General features: G+C 47.9%; 1 protein-coding gene across 1 annotated transcript in view; it reads right to left on the reverse strand.

The window, feature by feature from the left end:
• Positions 1–27602, reverse strand: part of LOC148641199 (uncharacterized) — a gene marked incomplete at its 5' end in the record, with an annotated part of 69604 nt that overhangs the window by 4099 nt on the left and 37903 nt on the right. The window contains 36 exons of the mRNA XM_088619611.1: positions 412–543; positions 634–721; positions 2191–2321; positions 3734–3866; positions 4313–4473; positions 4839–4909; positions 5809–5971; positions 6545–6756; positions 6942–7068; positions 7384–7551; positions 8049–8181; positions 8369–8516; positions 9478–9605; positions 10064–10209; positions 10692–10904; positions 11794–11993; positions 12592–12718; positions 13468–13692; positions 14577–14756; positions 15074–15199; positions 15705–15844; positions 16809–16917; positions 17261–17429; positions 18033–18184; positions 18535–18699; positions 19034–19180; positions 19570–19790; positions 21027–21241; positions 21523–21626; positions 22090–22239; positions 23002–23223; positions 24085–24276; positions 24489–24668; positions 25336–25542; positions 25654–25833; positions 26437–26540. Of these exons, the coding sequence (XP_088475737.1) occupies positions 412–543; positions 634–721; positions 2191–2321; positions 3734–3866; positions 4313–4473; positions 4839–4909; positions 5809–5971; positions 6545–6756; positions 6942–7068; positions 7384–7551; positions 8049–8181; positions 8369–8516; positions 9478–9605; positions 10064–10209; positions 10692–10904; positions 11794–11993; positions 12592–12718; positions 13468–13692; positions 14577–14756; positions 15074–15199; positions 15705–15844; positions 16809–16917; positions 17261–17429; positions 18033–18184; positions 18535–18699; positions 19034–19180; positions 19570–19790; positions 21027–21241; positions 21523–21626; positions 22090–22239; positions 23002–23223; positions 24085–24276; positions 24489–24668; positions 25336–25542; positions 25654–25833; positions 26437–26540 (5669 nt within the window). The remainder of the gene's footprint in view (positions 1–411; positions 544–633; positions 722–2190; positions 2322–3733; positions 3867–4312; positions 4474–4838; positions 4910–5808; positions 5972–6544; positions 6757–6941; positions 7069–7383; positions 7552–8048; positions 8182–8368; positions 8517–9477; positions 9606–10063; positions 10210–10691; positions 10905–11793; positions 11994–12591; positions 12719–13467; positions 13693–14576; positions 14757–15073; positions 15200–15704; positions 15845–16808; positions 16918–17260; positions 17430–18032; positions 18185–18534; positions 18700–19033; positions 19181–19569; positions 19791–21026; positions 21242–21522; positions 21627–22089; positions 22240–23001; positions 23224–24084; positions 24277–24488; positions 24669–25335; positions 25543–25653; positions 25834–26436; positions 26541–27602) is intronic.

Below are 27602 nucleotides of genomic sequence, written 5' to 3' on the forward strand. Positions count from 1 at the left end.
ATGTAATTCGGAAAACTGCTTGATGTTTTCACCTACTGTGTGCAGTCCGATGCCTTTTCATTTAGACTTTGGGCACCTGCTGCCCAGCCGTGCTGACACTCCGGCTTCTTTCAAGAAAGGGCTCGATGAGATCCCTTTGGGTCAATAACAACCTAATGGGCTAAACAGGCCCGAACAGCCTTCTCTCTTTTGTGACCTGTCTTATGGTTTTAAGCAAAGACTCACTGTTAGAACTGTTTTAGAATCACAGTCTTTACTCCCACCTTCTGGTCATGAGTCAGTATGAGGCCAGTGTTAGGATTAATCATAAGACTGGTGCTTTTTTTTTTAAACAGGGTGACCGCGATTTAGGTGTAGCTGAGCTCTGCTGACAGGGACTTGTATAGATCACCTGAAAGGGGAGCCTCTTACCCTTCTCCAAACAGGAGCAGCTCTGCAGGGACTCCTGTATCTGCTGCAGGGTCCTGGAGAGGGGGGTCAGGGCCAGCAGGTCACCGAGATCCCTCTCGCTCACACCGGGAGCTGCACTCGGGAGCTGCCCTGCTGCAGAACACAAGACAGAGAATACCAGGCCTTCCTAAAGCAGCCTGACCTCCACTTTAGAGTGAGATAGGTCGAATGCTGTCAGCTCACCTGAACTGGGGGGAAACGGTTCGGGACCGGGTGTCCTTTTGGGGTCAAAAACGTCTAGAGAGGAATTGTACAGGGACTTCTGGAAAGCCTGTAAAAAAAACAGATGGAGTTACAAAGCCTGACCCCAGCGTCTTCTGGTTTCCCTTCCAGCCTGGTGTCTGTTCTTTATCAACGTCTAATTGGATTCAGTTTCCTACCTGAGCCGTGTTTTTCAGTTTGCTGTCAGCTTTTAAAAACGATTAATGAGATGGTGACTGGTATCTACCTCGCACCGATTTGTGTTTCAAATCGTCCCTTATTCCAGTGCGATACCTGTAATGTAGCCTGGACCCTACACAGTAGCTCATTGATGTAGTGTTTAACAGATTGTCAGCCCTGCTTGCCTTTGTTCAGCATGAATCGTTCACCTGTTAAGAGCTGTTCAGACAGAGGTAAGGGAGTAAAATTATTATAAACAGGCCTAGGAGGGATAGTGTGAAGTTCTTTATGCTCAGGTTATTGGAATAGTAAGGAATAAGTAAAAGTTTCTTCTATGCTGAAAAGAGAAGAAAAGAAAACGTGTCAAAGAAGGCTCACACCCGAAGAAGGCTCCACAAGTGAAATGTTTCTTTTCTGCTCTTTTCAGCATGGAAGAAACCTTTACATGTTCGTTTGCAGCCTATGCTTGTTGACGCAGCTCCCTACTTGAACTACTTCAGCCCACTTCTGCTGCGATCCACTATGCCTTCCGCTTAATCTTTTTCTAGCGCTCTTCATCGTTCCTTCTCTTCCTCCCTGGGCTACTTGCCCCCTTCTCTCACTAAACCAGCATTCCATCTTTTCACAGCGATCTGACAAGATTCCTATTCCTTTACAGATGTTGCTGTTCCTAAAGGATTGTCTGAAAGTTAACACTTTTTCCTTTGACGATACTCGCAGAAGGCTCCACAGCCGAAATGTTGTGTTTCTTTTATTCTCCTTTCAGCAGGGAATAAACCTTTACTTGTTCCTTTGCAGCCTACGCATTGCTGACGCAGCTGCCTACTTGAATGTATTGGAATCATATACTTGAAGTTATATTAGTTATATAACTAATAATATACTTGAAGTTATATTATAAACCAAGAGCTGAGTGCAGAAACAGGCATAAAAAGTCTAAACAAGCAAGTAGATAAAAGGCATCAATCAGCACCAGTGATTAAAGGCTCTGTGGTCCCACCGAACAAGGGAGCTACTGGCCTACAGCATACAAAGGGCTACAGTGAGAATTCTGTTTTGTACGTGATATACAGAAAATCCTGAAATTCACAGTAGCATTTGCCCTTTGTTCTTAGGTATTGTATGCGCACTCTGTGTTGAATGATGACCTCATGTGAGGATTTTATGTTCCCATCTTTAGTAAAAACGAGAAATGCCCGGGGATCTGTAACTACCACTGAGAGTCAGGACCTCAGTGTAACATCTCATCCGAAAGATGACGAGGTTTAACGTCCAACACTTATTTCCTGTAGTTTGCAGTATGTGAAAATGAATAATGATGCACGCCTAGGAGGGCTCGAGAGTCTGGGATACTGTTACCTTGCAGTTCCTGCTCTCTGCCTGACTTCGCTCCTTGGTCAGGTGCTGCAGGAGGGTGTTCTCACAGTCCACTCTGAAAGCCACGCCCTCCAGAGCCCTCAGCACAGCCTCCATCAGCTGCACAGAGGAATCTGCAGGTGAAAGGCAGGGGTCACTTTGACTGGAATTCCACCCAGAATCAGGCTGTTGCTGGGCATCTGAATTGAACATCTGGAAATTGTTCTACAACAGTCTCCACTTGCATGGCAGATTCAGAATTTGCTGATATTAGATAGTGCTATCAAGTTACATAACTAGTTGCGATAAATGAGAATAGGCTTTTGTAGGAAGATTGACTGAAAACTAGGCCATGTGCTTGAGTCAAGAAGGCTGGGTGAGCATACTGTATGTCCCTGAAAAGCTTCCGTAGGAAGCCACTATGTTGGCTCAAACCTGGACCATGGTGTTGCCTTGAGCCAAGATGGCTGCTAAGTGCACGGTATTAGAAGCAGGTGCTGAATTATACACACCTGGGCTTTGTTTGTGAGGCACTCAGAGATGAGTGAATGAAATTCCTCACAGGAACCGCTGTGATAAGCGCCCTTGGAATTAATTTCCCTACTGGAGATGGGGAAAAAATGCTCACAAAAGAGTAGTTTCTTGAGATTCAAACTGAGCTGTGTGGGGTTGGGCAACTGATTGCTGCTTTGTGTCAGGCGTGCCGATAGTTGGTATGGAGAAGTATTCCCTGGCCAAAATGGGCTCAGCCAGGGTTGAGAGGGAGATGTTCTTAGTGGGAGGTAAATTAGGCCGACTAACAGAATGCAGGATCTGGCAGGCTGTGTAATAGTTTGTGAAAATTCATATTGAGAAGCACACAAGGCCTGGATGTCGAATAGTGCAGAGGCATATTTTTTAGCTAGGAGAGAGATTAAAAGACCTGTGTGAGAGTAGAGAGAAATAGTGTGGCAGCACAGGGGAAATTATAACAAGCACTCTGTAGTAGCCACAGCGCCCTCTGCTGAGTAACTCTCTAGGAAGAGAAAGAACAGACAAAGGATATTCTTTCACGTAGAATTCAAGGACAGTCTGAACATGGAAAAAGAGCTGTGTGCACAAGGGCTCACCGGGGCAATGGAGAGAAACCACTCTGAAGGAAAAGATTAAGAAAGGAGATGAACGAAAGGGGACCAGAAAAAGAGCAGTGATCAAAAGAGACTTGATAGTGGCCTGATAGTTGAATCATGCTACCAAAACAAGCAAACAAGGCCATAGGATAATGCTAGAGAGTTGTAGGACCTGAGGTCACACTTGGCTGTGGCCTAGCATGAAAAGATTACATTTTCCTTCAGATATTAAACAAATTCTGTCAAAAACTATCTACTAAATCTACCAGGCTGTGATTGTTACAGCATCATTATGTTAGTACAGTATATTCCAGAAAGCACACATCTGAGTTCAAACTGCAGGGAGATCATACATCTATCCACTCCCTAACCACAGTATGTGTTAAATTAAACCATGCTGTGACAATTCTAGAATAAATCGTGCAACATATGTAGACCTGTTAATGGTTGCCCCTCTGGATCTGTGCCGGAGCGATTAGTTGTCTTCACACCATCTCCAGAAGGTGAGCCAGCACCAAGAGCCTTGCCCAGCTGGGTCAGTTCAGTGGAGCTCAGGTGCTCCACTATTTCCTAGAAACAAGGGGTCCAGACACAAAAGGGATTTAAAATCCTGGAACCTATACCTCCATGCAAATGTATGAAGACTGGATAATGTACATTTTTTAAAAGAGGGCCAGTTCCATTTCCCACCTTTTTACAGCTTTTGCATGAGTTGGATCCATCTACATATCTGCTAGTAGAAAAATGCTAATTGTGGATCCTGAAAGCACAGGGTACAAGGCAGGACTTCACACTAGAGACACAGGGTGCTGATGCACACAGCTAATCTGACTAGCACACCTTTGCGGGGTGGGAGGAAACCAGAGCATCTGGAGGATTCTTATCCTGACATGCAAACTGCACCCAGGTGCCAAGAGCTGGGAGTCGGCAGTATTGACAGCCAGACCATGGAGCTCTCCTGGGTTACATCCTATGGGCTTCGATCTGATGGTTGTTGTTTGCAGGCAGCAGATTACCTTTGCGGTGTTGATCTGCTGGCAGATGTTTTTGTAGAATTCTTGCGTGTCTCTGCGGTGCTTGGAGAGCTGGGAGGTCAGGTACAGGGTCTGGTCCTCCAGTTTGTCGTACAGGGTCTTCACGTTGAAATCCTCCAGCTCCCTGGGCCCCTTCCTCACCTCTGCAACAGCAACAGCAGGCCCCATCAGCCCAGGGACTTTGAAATATGAAATGCCGCTTCATGGAAGCGAAGCTTATACCCATGAGATCTGCAGAGCCTGTGTTCTTAAATGTCATGGCAAGTTTGTTGGCATGAAATAGGAGCAGAAAAACATACAATTAATCTTACTAACTTTTAATATAACAGACCTGAAAGGTTTATGTCGCTTTTTTGTTACTTTTCGTGAGCGATTATTTGAGAAACCCAGGTTTGTTAAAACCTGGGATTACACATGGACAAGCACCAATAGATCTGGAGCCAAAGCCACCATTTAACCGACAGCTAATTCAAAAAGCAATGCACGAATTATGGATTTTCAAACTCACCTCCTTTAAAAACCGCTGGTTCCTCAGCCTCTGCTCCTTCTCCCACAACCCTGGTGCCAGGAGACTCCCAGCTAAGGGGAAAACCCAGAGTCAACCCTTCAGACAGCCCTCAGCAGACACACACATGGGATAGAAAGTAGGCTGGGAACAGGACAACTAAAGTAAACTTCACTAGGATTAACACCCAAGAATTAAGTGTGAACTGAATGTTTTATGGTGTTGTAGTCTTCTCACAAGACAAGGAGTCTGAGACCCCCCTGCAGGGTGAGGAGTGACCTAGGGGCAGCTGCAGCAGTGGAGATTAAGTGGAGGAGGGATAAGATAAGATCACTTTATTGGCCATATACACTTTCTTGTATTAGGAATTTGTCTTTTCGTATACCCCAGCTTGCTCTCCATGAGACACACAGACATGGAGAGAAGCTTGGGGTCAGAGTGCAGGGTCAGCCATTTATACGGTGCCCCTGGAGCAGTTGGGGTGAAGGGCCTTGCTCAGGGGCCCAGCAGAGTAGGATTCCTCTGCCGGCCGTGGGATACGAACCGGTAACCTTCCAGCCACAGAGCCACCGCACCGTTGCAGAAAGACGTATGCGAGGGAGAGAAGGGGATCATGTGCAGGATTTATAACATTTAGGTGAAGAAAGGCGTCAGGAGTGATTACGAATTACTACAACTGAGCCTGATTGAACATTATCCCTCCCAGACATCTGTTAAAAACTCCCAATTACAGAAATGAAATTGAAGGTTTGGGTTCTAAAAAATCTAGGAAGTTAACGGGCTCAGCATGAAAACCAAAGAAAATGAACAGGTTATTTTCACAGCACAGACCTGAAGAGTTCCTGAGAAACCTGGCCTTTGTACGACACAAACGCAAAAATAACAGACGGCTTAGAGAAAAAAATCTGGGGCCACGTGAGACTCCGGTGGCTGACAGAGTGGTTTAAGAGGTTCAAAGCCCTGTAGGCACTACCTTCCCCCACTGCAGATATAGCCAGCAGGAATGCTGGGCTCTCCCAGGCTGCGCCATTTGGGTCTGTACTTCCTCAGCGGGCTCAGGTGGGTGTGAGCCGGCTTCAGAACCAGGGCAGACGTGGTCAGCACAACTACCACGAGGGCCAGGAATCCGAGAACACCTGCGAAAAATGGATTCATTTGAACCCTAAATCCATAGGAGAGTGGCTCCTGATCCGTTTAATGAATTCCACAGGACCATTTTGCCTGCTTTTTAAGCACCAGGTTAGCACCAGTCAGAGGCTCTATGTGTATGGGTTAGGCCACATTTAGATCAGTTTGTCCCTCGTTTATCAGGTTTTAGATTTATGATCATAGTATTAACAGAAATAGTTCATACTACTGTTTAGGATTTCCATGTTTTGTGTTGTACTGTGTGATTATCTGTATTATACAGTGCCTTAAGAACATAAGAAAGGAAACAAATGAGAGGATGGTATTCAGCCCATCTAGCCCAGAGATCTGCAATTTCTTGAAAGAAGCCAAAGTATTGGCTTCAACCACATTGCTGGGCAGCCTGTTCCACATTCCCACAAACCTTTGCGTAAAGAAGCACTTCCCGTTTTCAGTTTCAAATTCTGGGTCAGTATTTTATGTTTCACAGGTGCAAGACGCTCCTGGGACCAAGTTTCTTTGATGGATGGAGTCAACCGCGCTGGCCAGCCGGTTGACCAACGGCCGCCGGCGGGCCCTACCTGCGATGGCGCTCCAGTCTGGCTGCAGGTTGAGCCGGTGCCGTTTGAGAACGCCGTGCCTGACGAGCTGCACCGGGGAGGAGGGCTGGAACGCCGCGGCCCTGGGATGGCACTCCGCCCCGCGCTCGGTCACCACCACCACGAGGCTGCGCTCCGGCACCGCGTTGTCCAGGAACACGTACCTCCCAGCCTCCGAGAACACGTGGGCAAACCTGCACGGGGAAAACCCGGAGCTTGCAGACGCGTCTGCCCCCACGGCTCATTTAAGAACCTTTCGAAAGTGAGAGAATCTTGCGAAACTGCCTGCAGTTCAGATTTAATTGTAACTTTCCATAGTCCTATCCCAAGTGCCTTGACCCTCTTCTTCAAGCCAGTACAGTACAAACGAAACCCTTACCTGGAGGAATTTAACTGCGTTTCCTTAATCAGGTGCTCGAGCCGTCGAAAAGCACCAAAGTCCCAGCTAGGATTGCTGCTGAAGAGATGATCTTTCTGGTATACGGGAAAGTGGCTCAGACTGCGGTCTTCGGGAAACAAAAAGATAAAGGAATCGGTGACAAAGACATAATGATCCACGGCATTACAAGAATGATCCAGTATAAATGGATTGTGGCTTTTTTTGTACTGCTAAAGGTCCAACACATGTAATTCCATTATTTTTCCCCGTGATGAACACGCAGTTTGAAGGCCTGCTGCGATCACCTTTGTGCCATGTTAAAAAACACCATGTAAAATTCCTGTGTCGCTGTCTTAGTCAAGGGCTGTCTTGATAGTAAGTGGGTGAAGGCCTTAACAACAGAACAGGATAAACTGCAGGACGAGCTGAGAGAAGGACTCACTGCTGTGGCTGATGGTGCACTGAAAGAGCAGCATGTCATCCGGTTGGATGCAGGCGATGGGGTTGGGAATGCGGGATAGGGAGGTTCTATTTGTCTCCATGTCTCCACTAGAAGCTCTTTTCTTCCTGAACCTACTGTCAGCGGAGACTTCGCTTGCCCGACCCAGTCCTGCAAATAATGTACAGAACAGTACAACCAAATGGATTCTAGATTTATATAGATCAATAGTACTGTAGGCCAAGTTAGTCTGGAGAAACAATTAATTAGTTTTGTTATTTTGAGAGACCAGGAACAAAGCACCACAAACAGTCTCTGCTGTGGATCCTACTGTCTTGCAGGGAGTCACTCAACATGAACTGTATAGTGTCCCTCTTGTACATAAGAAGGATTTTTCCCTGTTTTTCTGGTCTCTAATTTAGCTCATGCAAATCTTCCCAATTAGACTATATTTCAATTGTTTAAATAAGAAAAAGGGTACTTTAGCAAATTAACTGCTTTATTTTTATTATTTTTAAGAGTCTTTAACGTTACTGGTACTTGCTAAATTATGTTTCATATTTTAAAAGGGGGGAACACTGTGAACAGCACCTACTTTTAGATTTAAATTTAAAAGAATTTAAGAAGTCTACCGTATATATAAGTTAAAGCACAATTAAAAAAACAACCTGAAAGAAATGTGTCTACGAGGCTGCTGTCTGTCAAGATCCATCCGAAAACGCCTTCAGGGCCGAACTGAACAAGGTGGACATTGTCACTGGCCTGGACTTGGACATCAGGGCTCAGGACATCCCCCACAGGCTGGAGAAAAACAAAAGTCTGAATAAATTCCTGGAAGTCCTTGTATGACTGATTCCACACACTAAGTTTCACTTAATTTTCAATATTCAGGATATTAACAGTACAGTACGCTTTCCCCAGATCAGTTTCTCATTGTCAATATGTCTGTATGCCTGGGCTGAGTTCCATCTCCCTGTTTGAAACTCACTCTGCTCCAGGCGTTTCTCGTCTCCTTGTCTCTAATGTTCAGGACCAGCTGGCCATCAGATCCAAAACTGGCAGAAATTCGGGGCACTCTGGACAGACAGGAGGCGTCGCAAAGCTCTTCAGCAGAGACATACTGCTTACAATGGCAGCTGGGGAATCAAAAACAATCTTATTCACCCGTCCTACAGCCGCCGAGAGAACACGCTTCCATTTCATTTCATTGACCTCTATGACAATATTACTGAATCTTTAACCGTACACATGGGACCAAGCGGAAGCATTTTTTCTGCGTGTGAAGATGGAGCCTGACACACCTCTTCTGTCTATGGTGTTTTACAGGCTCAGTGAGCTCTACAGAGACACCAGTTCACAGCAAACGGCACGAAGTCACGATATCTGAAATATGTCTTGATCAACAGGTTAACATGCAATATCTGCATTTGATTTAAACTTATATTTCAGTAATACAGTACATAGTAGAAGTCTGGGGGTTGTCTGGGTGATTAGGATTTTAGGCCTCTGAAAGACCTTGTCTGTAAATAATACAGTATATACATAGAGTAACAGTTTTTTTGTGTGTAGTTTTATTTACTGACTAAACTGCCTGGTCAATTCCTGATTTACACCATTTTTGTAACCCTCCCATTTGTAGCAATATTCTTACTGTAGTGGTGGATAATGTACAGTAATAGGTTGCCAGCATGTAATGGAGTCAATAATGGACAAACCAGTTATTGAGATTGGCTATTTGGATGTGGATGAATCCTGTTTCACCATGTGTTAAGTATGCGTGTACATTATACTGAGAAACGGTATGAATGCTTTGAAGCATTTTGGGGACCAGTAGCATTTTTATTGCTTTTGTAATGCCTCTCTGCATATGTGAAAGAAAGATAGTGGACCTCTTGACATCATGAAGTTCGGGGGCTCCTTCATGGTCATAGTGCACCTAATGTTGCCCTCCTCCGCTGCCAGGCCCTTGCCCTCTGACTTTGGTCAAGAGGGTCTTCTCTAGAAGCGATTCCTAGGGTACTCGTTCATCCCACTCCGGATCACCCCAATCCCCTCTGGCCCCTTGTTTTGTATGGGTCCTGGCGGCCCTGGACTCACACTCCGAGCTCCGCGCTGAGGCTGCCCCCAGCGGCCCCGCAGGCGGCGGCACAGGGGTACTCCGCGGGGGAGACGCACTGGCGGGATGCGGCCAGACGCACCTGCCCTGCCCTGCAGCGCTCGCTCACCTGGGGCAGAGGTGGAGAAAAGCCTCGTGTCACTCACTCTAGTGCGGCTGGTTTCCTCTGCATGCACAACACTATTCAACAACAGTACCGGAACTTGCTCTACAAAAATAAATCATACAGTATGTGGTCTTAAAAGAAAAGCAAGCCCTAAATAATAAAGGTGAAGGGCCTCTCTTTTTCGGTCATTCGGACTTTAGCAGACAAATGATTCTGCTCTGGTTTTGCGTCATGTCTGCATTGTGCTTTGAGAGATTCAAAGTGTTCACTCAATCGTGGCATTGAGTGTAATTATTCCATGAAGGGGATTTTGCTTTTTCCCATTTGAAAAATGCAGAGCAATGAAACAAGGGAACATGATAGCATGATGGTACAGAAAGCCGGGTGAGTAATAATCCCAACTACTCAAACCAGCTGAGCAGATTCGAGTCATTTACTGGCGCGCTGGCCTTGCTCCTGACCTCCGGCTGGCAGTCCAGATCGCTGTCACTGAAGGAGCTCTTCTGGTCCAGCTCGTTGTAGAAGACGAAGCCCGTTCTGCACACGCAGGTGCCGTCGGACTGCTGAAAGGCCCGGTTCAGGCCCAGGCAGGTACAAGAGGCTGCCCCTGAGGAATGAGCGCAGAGTTCAGGCTTTTGGATCTTTCAGAGAGGTGCTGAGCAAACAAATCTTCAGTGAAGCAACCGAGAGCTTCCCTGTGAGCATCCCTTTGAGCCTCTTGCATAGTCCTGTCAAATCTGTGGTCATATTTACTGTAGTGATCATAATAGGAACTATTACTTTAACTTTAAAAGTACTGCATCTAAATAATGGAGTAAAAGCCTTCCATCTAAAGCATGTCATTCACCATGAATGCAAAAGATACCAGTCTGTGCAGTAGTTAAAGTAAATCAGGTATATAAAAAAGGAGCTTCGCTGGTGTTCTTATACTTGTGCTTATCTAGGAGGAAACCGTAATGATCATTTTAAAATACATGCGTAGCTTTCACCCTGTGTTGGTTTGCAGCTGTGCTTTGTATCATACAGGGTTGCACAGCTCCCTCCTGCAGAAGAGGGACTACGCCCCACCCCAGAAAGCAGTGTGATCACCTGCGAGTGAGAAGGACGAGCTGCCACAGGGGAAACAGGCCTTCTGGGCAAACAGGTGATTGAAGGTGCCTGGGGGGCAAGGGTTGCACTCCCCACGATGCTTTGCTCGGGTGATGCTGCCATAGGAACCGGGAGGGCAGGGCACCGGCAAAGCAGACCCCAGGGGACAGTAGTGCCCAACAGGACAAGGGTTACTGAGGTACAGCTCGGTCCCTGAAAGACGTTCAATTGTATAAAACTTCAGCTTTACCTTTTCGTTACTTTGAAAATCATTTGTGTTAAACAAGTCAGATAAATGGTATTTAGTTTCCATCACATTCATCATTTCAATACCCTCCATCAGGAGTGGCTAACTGACTCTGGAGAGCCCCAGTCCTGTGGGTGTCATGGGTCAACCTTTAAATCATACATTTCTGAACACTTCCAATCAATTTCATTTTGACAATGCTGGTAGATGATGTGTTCAGTCATGTAGTTCAGATATCATTTGTCTTTTATCTTTTATTGGATTATTTAAAACAAACAGAATTTATTGGCAAGCTACATCCCCACCTGACACTGAATAAAGTAAACTTTAACTTAGCTAAATAAGTTGAAATAAACTTAAAATTTAAACCAAATTTTTTCACACAAATTTGACTCTGCTGACAATTAATAAAAACACTGTCTCGTTTGCCCGATTCATGTTCCTTTTTCGCAGTGGTTAGCATTGCTGCCTTTCAGCGCTGGGGCCCTGGGTTCAATACCAGGGCTACACTGTCTGTGTGGAGTTTGTACGTTCTCCCTGCGTTTGTGTGCGTTTCCTCTGGGTGCTGCGGTTTCCTCCTACAGTCCAAAAACATGCTGGTAGGTTACTTGGCTTCTGGGAAGATTGGCCCTGGTGTGTCTTGGGATGGACTGCTGTCCTGTCCAGGGTGTCCCCTGCCTTGCGCCCTGCATTGCTGGGATAGACTCTGGCTCCCCCACAACAATGAATTGGAATAGGTATTGAGGAGATGGATGGAAGTTCCTTCTAAACCTCCGTGCCCAGCAAAATCAATGTGCTTAAGTGCGACCGACACGTGAGCCCGGCCATGTGGCGAGGCCACTGCTAGAGCCTCACCTGCGGGACAGTGGTACCCAGAGGGGCAGGGCAAGCAGGCCAGCTGGGAGGCCACACTGGGGCGGTACGTCCCGGCCTCGCACGGCCTGCAGCTCTTGTCCCGCGAGTCTCTGGGACCGCTGACGTTGACCGGCATGAATCCGCCATCGCAGAGCAGAGCTGCAGAGCTGTTTGCAGGGCAGTAGTAAGGAAATAAGCACCTGCAGGATGGGAGAGAGGTCAGAAAGGGCTCTCTGCGCTGTGTCACGAGACATACATACAGTGGGCTTGTTACCGAATTCTTCATGCAGACAAATTCACACTAATTCCATTGAACACTGGCTATGTAACAGTGCAGAACACAGACAATTAGAAAATTGTGATCGCTATTTAATTTAGAGCACTTTACAAGTGCATTTTTATGGCTATAGTATAGCGTTTCATTTTCTCAACCTTTTCGATGGTTCCACTGAGATATCTTTAATTCTTCGAAATGGTTTGTATAAACTTCGGGGCTCTTTAAAATAGCCAGAAGAATAACGATTGAGAAAATTAAAACACCCTTATAAAAGACGAACACATTATCTAATGTCTTGTCATTCTGACTCGGCAGAAAGTGCCGTGTGGCAGGTCTTGGACTAATCGTTCTGGGTTGTAGTCAACAATTTAAAACCAATTCTTTTTTAAAGAAATCTTCGGGTCCAGTTCATCTGAACGGATATCGTGAACGCTCTGCTTTGGCGAAACGCAGAGTGCCGGAGGCGAGAGTCAGGGAGGACTGGTGTGGACTGGTACAGCCTGTGGATAAAACCGACGTACTGCTGCTGTGGTGTGTCGTACGTCTCTGATCCCTCGGCACAGAAGTAGCCCCCTGGGCAGCTGGCAGGAAGTCCCGTCTGGGGTCTGCAGTATGACCCCGCCCTGCATGGAGTCTCCATCATGGAGCCTAGACAGCAAGAGCATGGACTGACTCTGATGACACACAAGTGAACTCCTCAGTTCTCACTGCTCAGCATTACAACACTTTAGTTCAGCCATGAGGTCTCTAACTGGGCTGCTGACTCAGTGTTTGACCAGGGTGAGATTCTGCCTGGACACTTTGCTCTCGGAAATCCAGCTTATCTGAAACGTGTCAAGTTCCGCTCAACTGTTTGGCGGTGTTGATGTTGCATTTTTTACAGTGTATCCTGTAATATTTTTTTAACTTTCTGTTTGAAGCCCTTGTGCTTGGAATCCTTTGATATTAGCATGCCAAACCTCTTAACTGCACAGCGTTCATGTATTTTGTGTTTGCTGAAAGTAAAGGCATTCTTTGTATTTCATCTTTCATGCAACTTTCCTTGTCATCTTGAACTCCTCTGGACTTGCTTCTTCATGAGAACCTCAAACCAATAAAAAAGTAAAGTTGATAAAGATGTTGTGGCTACTTTTAAACAGAACACTAATCTAAGACGGAAGAGTTATCTTAAAACAAATGGGTAAGTGAGATTTAAAATAGCCAGCTTTCACAATTTGTCAAAAAATGAATTTGAGTGTCAAGATCAGTGCCATTCAAGGTCACGAACAGCCCAACTGGTGGTCATGATCATTATTTTTGAAGGACATGATCAGTTTTATCAGAGGTCACAATCGATGTCTTTGAAGGTCATCAGCATCACTAAAGGAAGGAGTGAGATGCCTGTGGAGGGAGTGTACCTGGTGGACACTGGTAGGCAGGGCGGCAGGGTGTGCCATAGATATTGGGCCGTCCTGTCTGGCCGGGGTCAGGGCAGTAAGTACCAGCCCGGCAGGGTTCACACTGGCTGGGAGAGGCTCCGCCGGGCTGAGGTCTCATGGTGCCAGCAGGGCAAGGAACAGGAGAGCCCGTCCCACTGCACCAGAACCCTGGGGGGCAAGGACGTCCCGCGTAGTCTGTCAGACCTGGGGGAAAGGAGACACTTCAGCTGTCGTAGTTCAGGTGGCGTCACGGATGTCAGAAGGGACGAACCGTGGAATGGCAGGAGAGCGTAAAAGACCCTATGCGTAGCTGCGAGATGGGGGTTAGCCCGGGCTCAGCTGTTCAGGAAATGCCATATAGAAACCTATTCCCTCAGGCAGGAGACGTGGGGCCACCTGGTGCTAGACAGGTTTCAGGACGTCTGAACGTCAATGCTGAGCCAAGGCAAACGAAAGACCCAGAAATATATAACCCCAGAGAGAGGGAGAGAGACACCGGAAGGACAGCAAAGCACCGGAAACAAGAGACAGGACAGAGAAGGAGCGCCCTCTGGCTGCAGAGGGTGTGACAGGTGGGTAGCTGCGTCAGGATGTGTAGGCTGCAAAGGAACAAGTAAAGATTAATTCCACGCTAATAAGAGAAGAAAAGAAACATTTTGGCTGTGGAGCCTTCTTCAGGTGTGGAACTCCCAGAGTAATTCCAGGAGATCCAGGTGCGGCACCCGAAAAAGGCTCCACGGACAAAACCTTGTGTTTCTTTTCTTCTCTTTTCAGCGTGGAATAAACCTTTACTTGTTCCTCTACAGCCGTCGAGAGCAAAGCAATGCACGAGAAAGAACACTGCTGCGTAACCCAGGCATAAGGCACTGAAAATGCATGCAACTGACATTGCATTAAACTGGACCTGCCTTGGATTTGTGTACTCCACTGTCTCCACAACTTCATCTTATTAAAATAAATTCTTTCCATTTTAAGATCATTTCTGTGTAAGATGCTGCGGAATGGTGGTGATGACACTGGACTGGAGAGATCGCACATGTACAGTACAGAATGCACATGAAGCCCTCCAGGATGCCTGCAGGCCTGACCTGTGGAGTCGCAGTGGTAGCCTGCAGGACAGGTCTGGCACTCCCCCCTGCTGCCCGCTCCAGGGGCAGCTCTGTAGGTGTGGAGAGGACACTCTCTGGGTCCTGCTGCTCCCTCAGTGCTGTTGCCGGTCAGCTCATCACAGTAGTGACCAGGAGGACACAGGTAGTGGGTTGGGTCCCCTACAGAGCCAGAAAGAAACACCCCTGTGTCTCACACGAGGTGGGATTGGTCACGCGATTAACCCTAGCGGGATCTATAACTCTGTCAAATGCTCTGGTAAAGGGGCTCTCAAAAGCTGAAAAAATAACTTACAAAGAAGTCATGATTCCTGCATGTTTTGTTTATTTAAAAAAAAAAACAGCAAATCATGTGAGGCAATGGTCCCCCAATGACGGTTTGCTTTGTGAAACATTGGCTTTGAGAGCTGTCTTAGTTTTCGGAGCACTAAGACTCAGACCTGTGAAGCGGGAGGAGAGGGAGGGTGTGAGCGCTGTACCTTCTTTGCACCAGTGTTTTGCTGGGCAGGGCACGCAGTCCTCTCTCCTGCTGGCCCCTGGGGAGGCTCTGATAGTGTGGGAGGGACAGGCCTTGGGCTGCTCGGAGCCCTCTGGACAATAGAACCCTATAGAAAACAGTAACACTTGGCTTTTACTGTAGCTCAGAATTTTGTATTAGAAAACAGTATAAAACAGTGATCTCCAGCCCTCATTCTGGAGGGCAGGTACATCTACAGGTTTTCAGTAAATGTGGGCTCCTAACATGAATCAGCTCATTACTGTCTTAATGTGGACCTAGTGAACAGCTCCTCAGGTGCTGGTGCTTTAAAGAGACACTGCAGACACACTGGGCTTCCAGGATCAGGACTGGGAGCCCCTGATATAAGATGCAATGTGAATAAATGGGTACTCCTGAATGAGTGATGGGCTCTTCCCACAGACGGTTGGGATCTTGTTGGTAACGAGCAGAAATGCTTCATTAAGGTCAAGGCGGTGATGGGATGTACCTTCAGGAAGACACCTTGAGGCGCAAAAGTCGGGAAAGACCATACGAAACCAAAGAAGTTGTCCCTTTTAAGCAGCTGATGCAAAGAAAGAGCTCAGCCTCCTTCTTCTGCTAAAGTGAGTTACCTGCCGGGCAAGGGCTGGCACAGCTCTCTCCCCCCTCGCACCCGCTCCAGTCCTGCAGCACCGGGCCCTGCGGAGTGAACTCGGAGCTGCCCGACACACACAGGAACCCCGCTGCGCAGCGCCCCTGGATCCTGCCTCCCCTGGGCAGCCAGCGAACAACAGCAGCTTCAGGGGAACTTCATCGTCAACACTAACTCTCAGGTCGCTCCACTCATCCTCATTCATTCCAGGAGGCTGCATGCAACAGCCAGACAAAGCTGCGATCATGGCAAATACAGTCACACCACTGACTTTCTCCATTCAGCAATCACTTTGTGCATTACTGGCTATCTTGGAATGGAAGAGAGGACAGGGATATGAGGATACGGAGCACAAAGGAAAGATAACGTGAAGACGGGCAAGAGAAGTTAAGAATTGGGTTTTCGAAGAAATGGGAATCTAGGTAATTGAATTTACAGGAATTGCGTGTGTAACGACTACGCCCCTGCGTATAACAGGGATCTCAGCCGCCTGGGCTGATGGAGGTCTCCTTTAGCTCAGCCGGCAAGTTCCCTGTTGCGTGACGCCGGAGACCTGGGTTCTCGAACAGGCAGTGAGGGAAGAACTGACAGGGCAGGAGCAGCAAGGGTGGAAACCCCAAGAACCGTTACAACGGTGGCCCTAACGGGGATGGCCCTTCGCCGAGGACGGCGAATTAAGCAGGGGGAGAATATAACGAATACGCCCCTGCATATAACAGGGATCTCAGCCACCCGAGCTGAGGGAGGTCTCCTTAAGCTCAGCCGGCAAGTTCCCTGTTGTGTGATGCCAGAGACCCACGCAGTGAGGGGCAAACTGGCAGGACAGGAGCAGCAAGGGCAGAAACCCCAAGAACCGTTACACGTGGAAGGCAGAAATCGATCATGATTCATTCATCTATGAACGGAAAGATTTAGGGACAAATGAGTTGGTCATCGGGCTGGACAGATCCCACAGATATGCAGTTATAGAATCAATCTGTTTTTTGGCCACAATGCCCATTTCCTGCAGTAACAGGATGCAGTTTCTTACTGATCCAGTTGTTACACAGACCTCTGGGACCTCACGAAATGAGGTGAGGGGTACCTGCAGAACCTCCCTGGGGGGCAGGGCAGGCACTCCTGCTCCTCCTGCAGCCCCCCCTGCTCTGGGGGGGTGAATGTCCCACGGGGGCAGAGCTGAGGAACCTGGGTGGCTGCAAGCACAAGCACAAGGCACTCGAGTACATAAAGATAGCAGAGCTACGAAACCAACCTGCGACACAGCTGTTGTACTGTATCCACAGTATGTGTGTGCATGTTCTACCATTTTTGTAATATTCTAATCCTGTCTTTTTACGGTTTTAAAGTAAAGTAAAAGAAAAGCGGAACTAGGGGAATGCTGTAGAGCTGAATTCCCAATATACATCGAAAGAAAGGAGCGAACTGTAAAGAAAATGGCACTTTTAAAAGCTATGATCGTCTCCAAACTCAACTGAGATGAAATGAGTGAGTGGCGGAGATGCCTGCTGCAGAGGTATGAGTAAGTCTACACTGTACCAGCGGGACAGTACGAGTGTGGCGGGCAGGAATGGGGGTCTCCAGTGACAGCCTCTTCACAGTAGAAGCCAGGCCGGCAGGGTACACAGTAGTCTGAGCCAGGGTTAGGCTGGTACTCTCCTGTGGGGCAGGGGACTGCGTGAGCTGAGCCGGGGGGGCAGTAGTGACCCTGAGGAAACAGATGTTCAACAGTGATCGTCGATGTCAGGATTATAACCTAATTGAAAAAAGTGCCTAATTCAGGTCCTAGAGGAACACCACACAGCAGGATTTCCAGGTGTCTTTCAATAACATCCTTTCTGCAAACTTGGGAAAAAAAACAAGCAGACAATTACTTGGGTAATTTCTGAGTCTAATGCAAAGAAAAGCAGAAGACGTAAGCAGCGTCATTCTGTGCAATCACTATATACCGAATAGTTAAGAATATAAAGTAAACCCATGTCCAGTGACAGCATATTTGTGTTCCATTGCAATCCATATTACTGTAACTTAAGTTGTGAATCTGGGAGGTTCATCGACTCAGCGGGCTTGTTAATTGGATTAACTTGTTTCAGCATACACGACGCAATTAACCTCAAGTTCTCACACCAACACCGCTCTGAGCTCTACAGTTAATGACTTGGCATTCTGAAGGTACTGCACGCGACTTGCAGGAGCCCTCTGTGCAAGAATGAAGAGAATGAAGGCTCAGCTCAGTAGTCAGCGAGAATCAGCCCGCAGAGGGAAAGGAAAAGCCTGTGCAGTTGAGATCCTTTTGTTACCATGGGCTGACCTTGGGGCACAGGAAGGCATGGGGGCTGATTGATGTGGAGGTGGAAGGGCAGTAGAACCCAGCAGCACAAGTGCCACTGGGGGAGGCCTGGCCTTCTCTGGCACAGTAGTGACCCGCAGGGCAGGGCAGGCAGCTCTCCATGAAGGACCCCCCTACGAGGAAGACAGCATCGTGAGAATCTGTAGCCCTCAGACTGTTCACTTCTCTATGGTCACATTTATTACTTTTTGCTTTTTTATCCCAACCTAAATTATCGTACCGTATCACTTACTGCATCCTGTTGGAGTCGGCTTTTTGAGGTTGATCACCAAGGAAAGCCAAAAACAATCATATTAAGGAATCAATAACAATGTGTTCTTTGGTCAACGGTGGGGAGGCATAAAATGCAGAGGATTTAAGTTAAGACCGATCCTATGGAGCAATACTCCCGTGGAAACCGTGACGTCTGCAGACGCCTCAGTGTGAAGTCACTGCTCCTTCCAGCCAGATACCACGAGCCCACCTGTGGAGTTCCTGATGGTGCCCACTGGACAAGGCAGGGGGGACGGTGCTCCAGCAGGGCAGTAGTGACCCTCCGGACAGGGGCCATTCCTGGGAAACTTGGCAGAACCCTGAGGCACAGCGTATGTGGCCCCACCTTGACAATAATAACCCGCAAGGCATTCACCTGGATCAGGAGACGGGGAGAGAAACATAGCAAATGTATTATCTTGGCTGAACCTGGAAAGTTTTCTTTCCCAAACCTTCAGACGTTGTTTCTGTGTTTAAGGTTATATAATAAGTGGCTGAAACACAACCCTGCTTGTCTCTTTCCAAGTGCAGTGCAGGTTAAAAAATTAATTTTGCTTCCTTGCTGACAGTGTTAGTGCAGCTTTGGAGAACATTTGTGTCTTTCACCGTGAAATTCGTCATTCTGATCCATGTATAGCCTGGTCCCAGTCATTGATCACAGCCATTGGTCCTTTCAGACAAGTGGGCATGAGAAGTGGGTGTGGACTTGCCATGAGGCTCATGGGCTCCCTCCGTGCTGCAGTAGAGTCCAGCTGGACAGGGCACGCAGGCTGAGGAGGACTGGGCACCAGGAAGGCTGTTCAAGGTCCCCACTGGACAGGGCAGGGGCGTGGCTGTCTTCGGGGGACAGAAGTGTCCTGAGCATGGGGCAGAAACAAGAGGATACTGAATAGTGCAGCTGTAAATAATCTTTTTCACATCACATGTGCCCGTCTCTGGTGCATAGATTAAATCTGGCTATGTTGCTCTTCTCATATGTCAGCGAAACCATCCACATTTCCACATCACTAGAATTACTGCTAAGTCTCTGTACGATTGCTGTGGGTCTAGTTACTTAAAATTGGCATGTACTGTACCTAATGTCCCTACGTGAGTTTCCTGCTGGCCGTCACATGATATTATGCATTGTCTCCACACCGTATAATTAAAAATAGTTTGGTCAGAACCTTGAGATTTGCCTGGGGGTGCTCACACCCCCACTGCAGGCTGAAAATTCCTGGCAAACGCGCAGTTGGAGAAACAGTACCTGCTGGGCAGACTGCAGGCTGCTCTGTGCTGGTGGAATTGCACATGGTGCCAGGAGGGCAGGGTAGGCATGCTGCAGCTCCTGGCATGGGACCGTAGGTGCCAGGCTCACAGGGGAGGGCCGCACCTGTCCCCATGGGGCAGTGAAACCCACTGGCGCACAGGTAACCATGGAGGCCATCAGTAGGGCGGGCACTGACACTGCCCCCAAGACACACATACCTGCAGAAAAACCCCACAACATAGTGTATCTGGAACCTGGAAGTATTAATACATCCTATGATAGACATTTATACCGAGCTGAAATTTTATAACTTTAGCAGAAAATGGAGTTTATAACATAAGTTCGGGAGGGATGACATCAACCAAGTTCAATCAGACTCAGCAATCCTGATGTCACTTCCTCACCTAAACACTATCCATACTACGCACAATCCCCTTCTCTCCCTCACATACATCTTTTGCATCCCACCTCCACCCCAGCTCCTCCTCTGCAGCTGCCCCTTGGTCACTCCTCACTCTGCAGGGGGGTCCCCAGTGTCCTCGTCCTCTGGCCAGGAGGTCAGCCCTCAGCCTCAGCGGGTTCAGCCAAATTTTCACTAAATACTCCATAACCTTTTCAGAACACTTGATCCTCGAGTGTTGTTATTTCTAGTGAAAGTTTTCAAATGTCAAATATTACATTGTCAAAGTCCAGCAAAGCAGATTCAGAACAGTAAACAGTATAGCAGTAGTTATCAAAGTCATGGAATCTCTTTATAAATGTCAGCTCTATTTACAGTATTTTCAGACAACCTTGTTTTTGGAAGAACCACAGGTGTTGTTTTCTGGAATAGGTAAATATCTTTTTCGAATACTGAGAATAACCGCATTAAAGCAGATAAGATTGTGGCTTAAACCGCCTCAAACCAGTAAGTGAAATGAAGCCATTAGAGAAGTTTGTGAAATGGAATGGATAACGCATAGTATATAGAATCAGAATCAGCTTTTTTGAAGATGGATGGAAAAATTGAGAAAGATCAATATTATGTGAAGTGATGTTATGTGAAATAATGAAGGATATAAGTACTGTTTGTTTAATTTAATGATTCATTTATTAATATAAAGTTAACTAAATTTGATAATGTAAATATAAAGGATACTTCCACTCCAAGAAATATCAATACGAAAAAATATATACATATTACATTTCAGATATATTATGTATTTTATATGTATCCTGCTTTTTTGAGGGGTAGGTGATAGGGGGGAATTGTGGGGTTTTTTATATATATATATATCTTTGTGTAAGTCTTTTGTTTTATAGGTTTTATTCATATGATAATTATGGAAGATATCTGATGGCAATGAGAAACAAATATAACAGAAAAGTAGTACAAGCAAAGAGCTCAAGAGCAGAACGGTCCATCCGCAGCCGGAGGTCAAGCACTGGGGTGCAAGAGGAACGTAACCAGTTACCCCGAGTCGCAGGGCGGCGCCTCCTCCGGGTGTGTCAGGGCAGGCCGGTCACAGAAGCGTCCCGGGGGGCAGGGCTGGCACTGCTCCGCCCGGCTCAGTCCCAGGAAGCTGGAGTAGGAGCCCGGGGGGCAAGGCAGGGGGTAGCCCGTGCCAGCCGGGCAGAAATGACCCGCAGGACACAGGTTCTTTCTAGCCGAGGCGCCGTCCGCCTTCACCTGGAGACATGCAGTACAACAGACAAGGCCTGAGAAGCAGCGGAGGGGCTGCTGGTGCAGTTTTGTCCAGATCACGGTCTCTTTCACCGGGCCAGGAGAACAAGAGTTAGGAAGAACAGGAGGAGGGGAACAAGGACAACAGAATCAAACAAAACACACCGGGTCGGAAGGAACAAGAAGCAGAAAGGTTACAGGAAGGTACAGTACAGTGTGAGCTTCGGAGGCAGAACTACTGCATGTGGAATAATAGAATTTCAGCCCACAGTGTGCAGATACTGTACCATATACTCCGTGGAGTTGGGGCTGCTGGATCCCGGGGGGCAGTAGTAACCAGCCTGGCAGGGCCCTGTTGCCTGGAAGAGGCCATGGAAAGCGCAGTACATGCCTGTGCAGAGTCAACGACAGCATAAGCAGGAGGAGAGAGCGTCGCAAGACACTCAGAGACAAGAGACCTTCCACGCTGAATCAAACCATCTGGTCTAGCCGTGTTTCCCTGAGGCTTTTCACGCAACAGCTGCCGCAGAAGCTTACCCGGAACCCTACTGGCACCTGACCTGCTTTTTAGTGTTTTACCAGTTAGCTCTATAACTGTTTCTTCTACAGCTTTCGCAAACCCCGTTTGAGTTTTGACAGTTTTCTCCATCTCTGAAGGCTGTATGATTGCACAGGGCTGTGATACAAGGAGGGTCACTCCGGTGCACAATTTTACCAAAGTCCTCTTTTCTGAAGCCCCATGAGCCCCTGCACCTGTTCAGGCTGATAAGCCAACCCATAACTGCTGAGAACGAGCAATAACTGATGAAGTCTTAAAATGACAAATTGTGCGGCCTGAGGTTTAAAGATTTCACCTGCCGGGCAGAGCTGGCAATCCAACACAGAGGTGGCTCCACTCTGAGGTCCGATGGTGCCCCGGGGGCAGGGGTATTCAGTGCCCACTCCTGTCCCAGGGGGGCAGTAATACCCTCGAGGACAGATGGCTGGCTGCACCACCCCACCTTCTGCACAACAAGGAAATACACAAGACTGAGAGTCATTGTTAGCACCGCCTTCTCCTGTAGCTGCATGTTGCACAAACTAACTAATGGCACAGTAAATGTCAGTTCCTGGTATCAGTAATGTGATCACAAATGAAAGCGTTATGATTTGAACAAATAATATGCATGTACTGCCAACATCTATATCACCCTGCAATGTATAATTGGCAACCCACTAAAGCTCAGCAGGTATGACCCTGGTCCGTACCTGGATGGGAGACTCCTGGGGAAGCTGAGGTTGCTGCCAGAAGAGGTTTTAGTGGGACCAGTAGGGGGCGCTCACCCTGTGGTCAGTCTGGGTTCTAAAGACCCAGTATAGTGTAAAAAAGGTGCTGTGTCTCCCTATGAAATGTAAAACTGAGCTCCTAACTCTCTGTGAGTGTTAAAAATCCCAGAGCATTTCTTGAAAAGAGTAGGAATGTTACCATGATGTCTCTGCCAAATTTCTCCCTGACCTTTACCAATCATGGCCTCCTAATAATCCCCATCTCTAAATCGGCTTCATCACTCTGCTTTCCTCCCCACTGAGAGCTGGTGTGTGGGGAGAGTACTGGTGCATCATCCATGTGGATGCTGCACACTGGTGGTGGTGGAGGGAAGTCCCCATTACTTGTAAAGTGCTTTAAGTGGAGTGTCCAGAAAAGCACTATACAAGTGTAAGAGTAAAAAAAAAATATATATAGAAAGTTATGCATCTGCCTCTGTGTTTCTGCACATCGAATTTACCTTCCAGTGAGTGGCAGTAGAATCCAGCAGGGCAGAGGTCACAGGACTCCCCTTGTTGCTGAGCTTGGAAGGATCCTATGTCACAGGGCTGGGGTGCTGGAGACCCCGGGGGGCAGGAGTGCCCAGAAGGGCAGCGGAAAGCAGCGGGAGTGGGGGAGGTCTGACCAGGAGGGCAGTAAAACCCCACAGAGCACAGGCCGTCCGGAGCAGCGCTGGCTGAGCCTGAGGGCAGATGGACAAGGCAGAACTGCAGCAGCAGCACCACAAGAGATTCCCCGGGCAGTGCTGTACACACCTGCAGGCAAACCCCCAGGACCAGACTACAGGCACACGTCGCAACAGAATCGGTTTGCAGCGTGCCGAGAAATGAGCTCCTTTGTATGAAGCAACAGCAGAACAATAAAAATATATTACACTGTATATATGATACTGTATATAAGGTTGCTGCTGGAAGAGGTGTTAGTGGGGCCAGCAGGGGGGCTCACCCTGCGGTCCACGTGGGTCCTAATGCTAATGCCCCAGTATAGTGACGGGGACACTATACTGTAAAAAGACTATCCTTCGGATAAGACGTAAAAACGAGGTCCTGACTCTCTGTGGTCATATTTTCCCATTGACCCTTACTAATCATGGCCTCCTAATAATCCCTATCTTTAAAAAAATTGGCTTCATCACTCTGCTCTCCTCCCCACTGAGAGCTGGTGTGTGGTGAGCGTTCTGCTGCACTATGGCTGCTGTCACATCATCCAGGTGGGGCTGCACACTGCTGGTGGTGGAGGGGATCCCCATTACCTGTAAAGCGCTTTGAGTGGAGTGTCTAGAAAAGTGCTATATAAGTGTAAGCAATTATTATTATTATAATATTAGATTTTTGATCATATATGTGTCATGTTTCCCCCCGCAATGCTAGCTTACTCCCCAACACATCAATAGGGAAAACTAAACAATGTGGAAAATATATTTCTATTACTCTGCTGTTATATCTTCCCATGTAATATATACAGTATATGCCATATATTATACTATTATACACTGTACCAACTTAATTTTTAAAGGAACAGCAATACTGATCGATTGTCTCACCCTGGCAATACTGCCCAGCGGGACACAGTGTGCAGTCTGAGCGCTGGCTGTTCCCAGTCACAGGGCTGAAAGTCCCAGCAGCACAGGGGATGGCGGTCTGTGTCCCTCTGGGGCAGTAAAACCCAGCAGGACAGGGTCGCTGTTCCGGGCTGCTGGAGCCCCAGTCACAGAGGAACCCAGCCGAGCAGCTGCCTGTGGAAACACAGCGGCTCTTCACCGACACGTTTCAGTCCTGATCTTCCCCTGCGGGTGACCGACCAGTGACGCTGCTCAAGAAGACAGGGCTTGTGTTATAAAAAGAACACTCCAAAAATCCTGCTGTTTTTTTTTGGCACCTCGGCTGCAGATTGTTTTAGGTTGTGGTCTGATGGGAAGCGTGCACTTAATCGGAGGCACAGTCCTACCTGACACAAGCCCGTGCTGGCAGTAGTGCCCTCGGGGACAGGCCATGCCCGTGACGTTGTCTCTGGGGTTGGGCAGCCGGGCCCCAGCAATGCAGAGAAACCCGGGCGAGCAGGTTCCGGTGGGCTCTGCAAGGCCTTCCGATCCACAGAACCGCCCCTCCGGACACTGAGAGCACTGAGCTGCAGCCCCAACAGCACGAGTCACAAGAGAGCCACAGATACAGTGCTACTCTCTGCTCTGCCAAACGTACTAGCATTCTGGAGGCCTGGAAGTGTTTTTTTACTAGAAATAACCTCTAAAAGAAGATAAGATCACTTTATTAGCCATATACAATTTCTAGCATTAGGAATTTGTCTTTTCGCATACCCCAGCTTGCTCTCCATGAGACACACAGACAGGGAGAGAAGCTTGTGGTCAGAGCGCAGGGTCACCCATCTATACAGCGCCCCTGGAGCAGTTGGGGTTAAGGGCCTTGCTCAGGGGCCCAATGGAGTAGGATTCCTCTGCCGGCCATGGGATATGAACCGGTAACCTTCCAGCCACAGGCGCAGATCCTTAGCCACAGAGCCACCGCTCCACCCCAACGTGTGAAAAGCAAGCAAAGGGAGTCCCTCTTTCTCAACTGCCAATATATTTGGAGCTTGCTGATCCAAGAAGCTCTTCCAGCCCATCACTGAAAGATCTCGACAACGTGACACATCAGGAAACAAACTCTAATCATCTGCCTCGCTCTTCTGTTTCCTGGCTGCTTGTACTCCACGCCTGTCTTAGCTAATACCAGCACGAGCCATCAGCAGCTGGAAGATGAGACAAGCTGGCACGAGGGATTCAGTTGTAAGGGCTTACCTGAAGAGGTCAGGCCCAGGATCCTGCTGTATGTGCCCTCTGGGCAGGGGTTCCTGGTGCCAAATGGCGTCCCTCTGGGGCAAAAGTGCCCAGAAGGGCAGGGCAGGGGGACAACCGCGCCCCGAGGCTCCAGGACAGCAGGGCTGCAGTAGAATCCGGGAGGACAGGATTCACATTCCGGCTGGCCGCTCAGAGCCTGGTACCAGCCTGGCATCCAAACACAGGAGAGCGTCAACAGCCGCCAGCGAGATGAAAGAGTGACCGAGTCTAAGCGCTGTTGTAAAAGGACGCAAGAAATACTCCTCATTCTCTCAGCACCTGCGGGGCAGGGAGTGCAGTCAGCCCTGGCTCTCCCCCCACCCTCTCGGCGATGTGTGCCCTCCGGACAGGGGGAGGGGACGCCACTGCCCCCCTCACAGAAGTGCCCAGGGCTGCAGATGCCCCCAAATGCTTCCGAGGTAGGAGCAGAACTTGGAGACCCTTCGAGGCAGTAGAAACCTGGAACAAGTGTTCAGGAAGAATGAAAGCACACTGTTCGGGAGAGATGTGATATCCACTTAACAGTGCAATCTTTAACAACAACCACAATAATAATAAATTGAATTAACACTTATATAGTGCTTTTCTGGAAACCTCTCTCAAAGAGTTTAACAGGTAATTGGCCAGCACACCAGGGTACCATCCCCACTCTTTTTGAGAAACGCCCTGGGGTTTTCAATGACCACAGAGAGTCTGAACCTCTTTTTTTACATCTCATCTGAAGGACAGTGCCTTTTTTACAGTATAGTGCCCCCGTTACTATACTGGGACATTAAGACCCACACAGCCTGTAGGGTGAGCGCCCCCTACTGGCCCCACAAACACCTCTTCCAACAGCAAGAGCACTATAAAAAAATATAAATTCTAGATGTATATTTTAGATCGATTAAAAGAAAAACATAAAAATGTTTTACAAATGAGTTTTCCCCAATGTCTCAGACATGCAATGTCATTTATAGTAAAGAGGCACACAAGGAAAACAAACAGCAACTTGTTTCCAGATCCAGTTCCAGCCAGCTGCTCCGCTCCAGGCTTGGCTGCGCAGGGAGTCTCCATGGTTACCTGGCAGGCAGGGGCCCGTCACTGCTTTCTGGCCCGGCTCGGAGCAGAAGTACCCCGGCTTGCAGACCTGGCACTGCGACGGGTCCGTCAGCCCAGACTTCTCGCTGCAGCAGCAAAGGAGAACCGCAGTGAGCGCGGAAACAGCGCCGCTCCCTGGCGCACAGGACGGGAGACAGACGCTGAGGAATGAACCTCTCGTCTCTCAAGCAAAAGCAAAACTCTTTGACGTGCGGATTGAAACGGACGTTTCCTGCTTTGCTCAACGTTCTGTTGAAAACGCCAGTCCAGATACGGACTGGCAAATAGAGAGTTAACAGATGCAGAAATCATCACTGCTCTGACCGTGTGGTTTGGTAGACAGAAATGATGCTTTGGGTTTTTTTTTAGCTCCCTGAAATCGACCCCCCTACAAACAGCACAAACGATGAAACCCACCTCATTCGTTAGTGCTACAGTACGTTCTTGCAGTTCATAAATAGCGCTTGTGCTGTTGTGGTCCCCAAGATAAAGCGCCTTGGTTTCCAGGTGATCACGTCCGCAGAGTTCAAGCGCTCTGTTACTGGTGCGAGAGTAACAGTTCTGCAATTGTGTTTCTCTGTTTGCCCGGGCGGGGCGCAGTGGTTGATTTTGCATTTAATACCACTATCTTCTGTGCATTTGTGTGAACAGGAAAATTAAATGTGTCACCAAGGTCACACCCTAATCGGAAGAGCTGCAGATGTAGCCTTAAAAAGCGAACATTAGCAAGCAAGTGCATGCTCTTACAAAGAGGCTTTAAACAGCACCTCTCAATACTTCGTAGCCGTGTCCATTTTCATAACCCAACTGCAAAACATTGGAAACTGTACCATCTCACACATGCAGACACGGAAATATTGGAAAGTATTTTTATTTTCAGATAAAATAACCGAACATACTGCATATTGTTACGTCCCAGTGTGTGGTCTATGAAACAATGAGAAACTGATTACTTCTTCTGATTTTAAAAAAAGGACACAGCTACAGCTAAGCATTGAGAGGTGCTAGTTAAAGCCTCTTTGTAAGAGCATGCAGTTGCTTGCTAACGTGATCTTTTTAAGGCTATATCCGCAACTCTTCTGATTAGGGTATGGCATTGGTGACATATTCAATTTTCCTGTTCACACAAATGCACAGAAGATAGTGGT

Source organism: Lepisosteus platostomus, chromosome 25 (assembly GCF_059453375.1).
Source record: "Lepisosteus platostomus isolate fLepPlt1 chromosome 25, fLepPlt1.hap1, whole genome shotgun sequence".
NCBI lineage: Eukaryota > Metazoa > Chordata > Actinopteri > Semionotiformes > Lepisosteidae > Lepisosteus > Lepisosteus platostomus.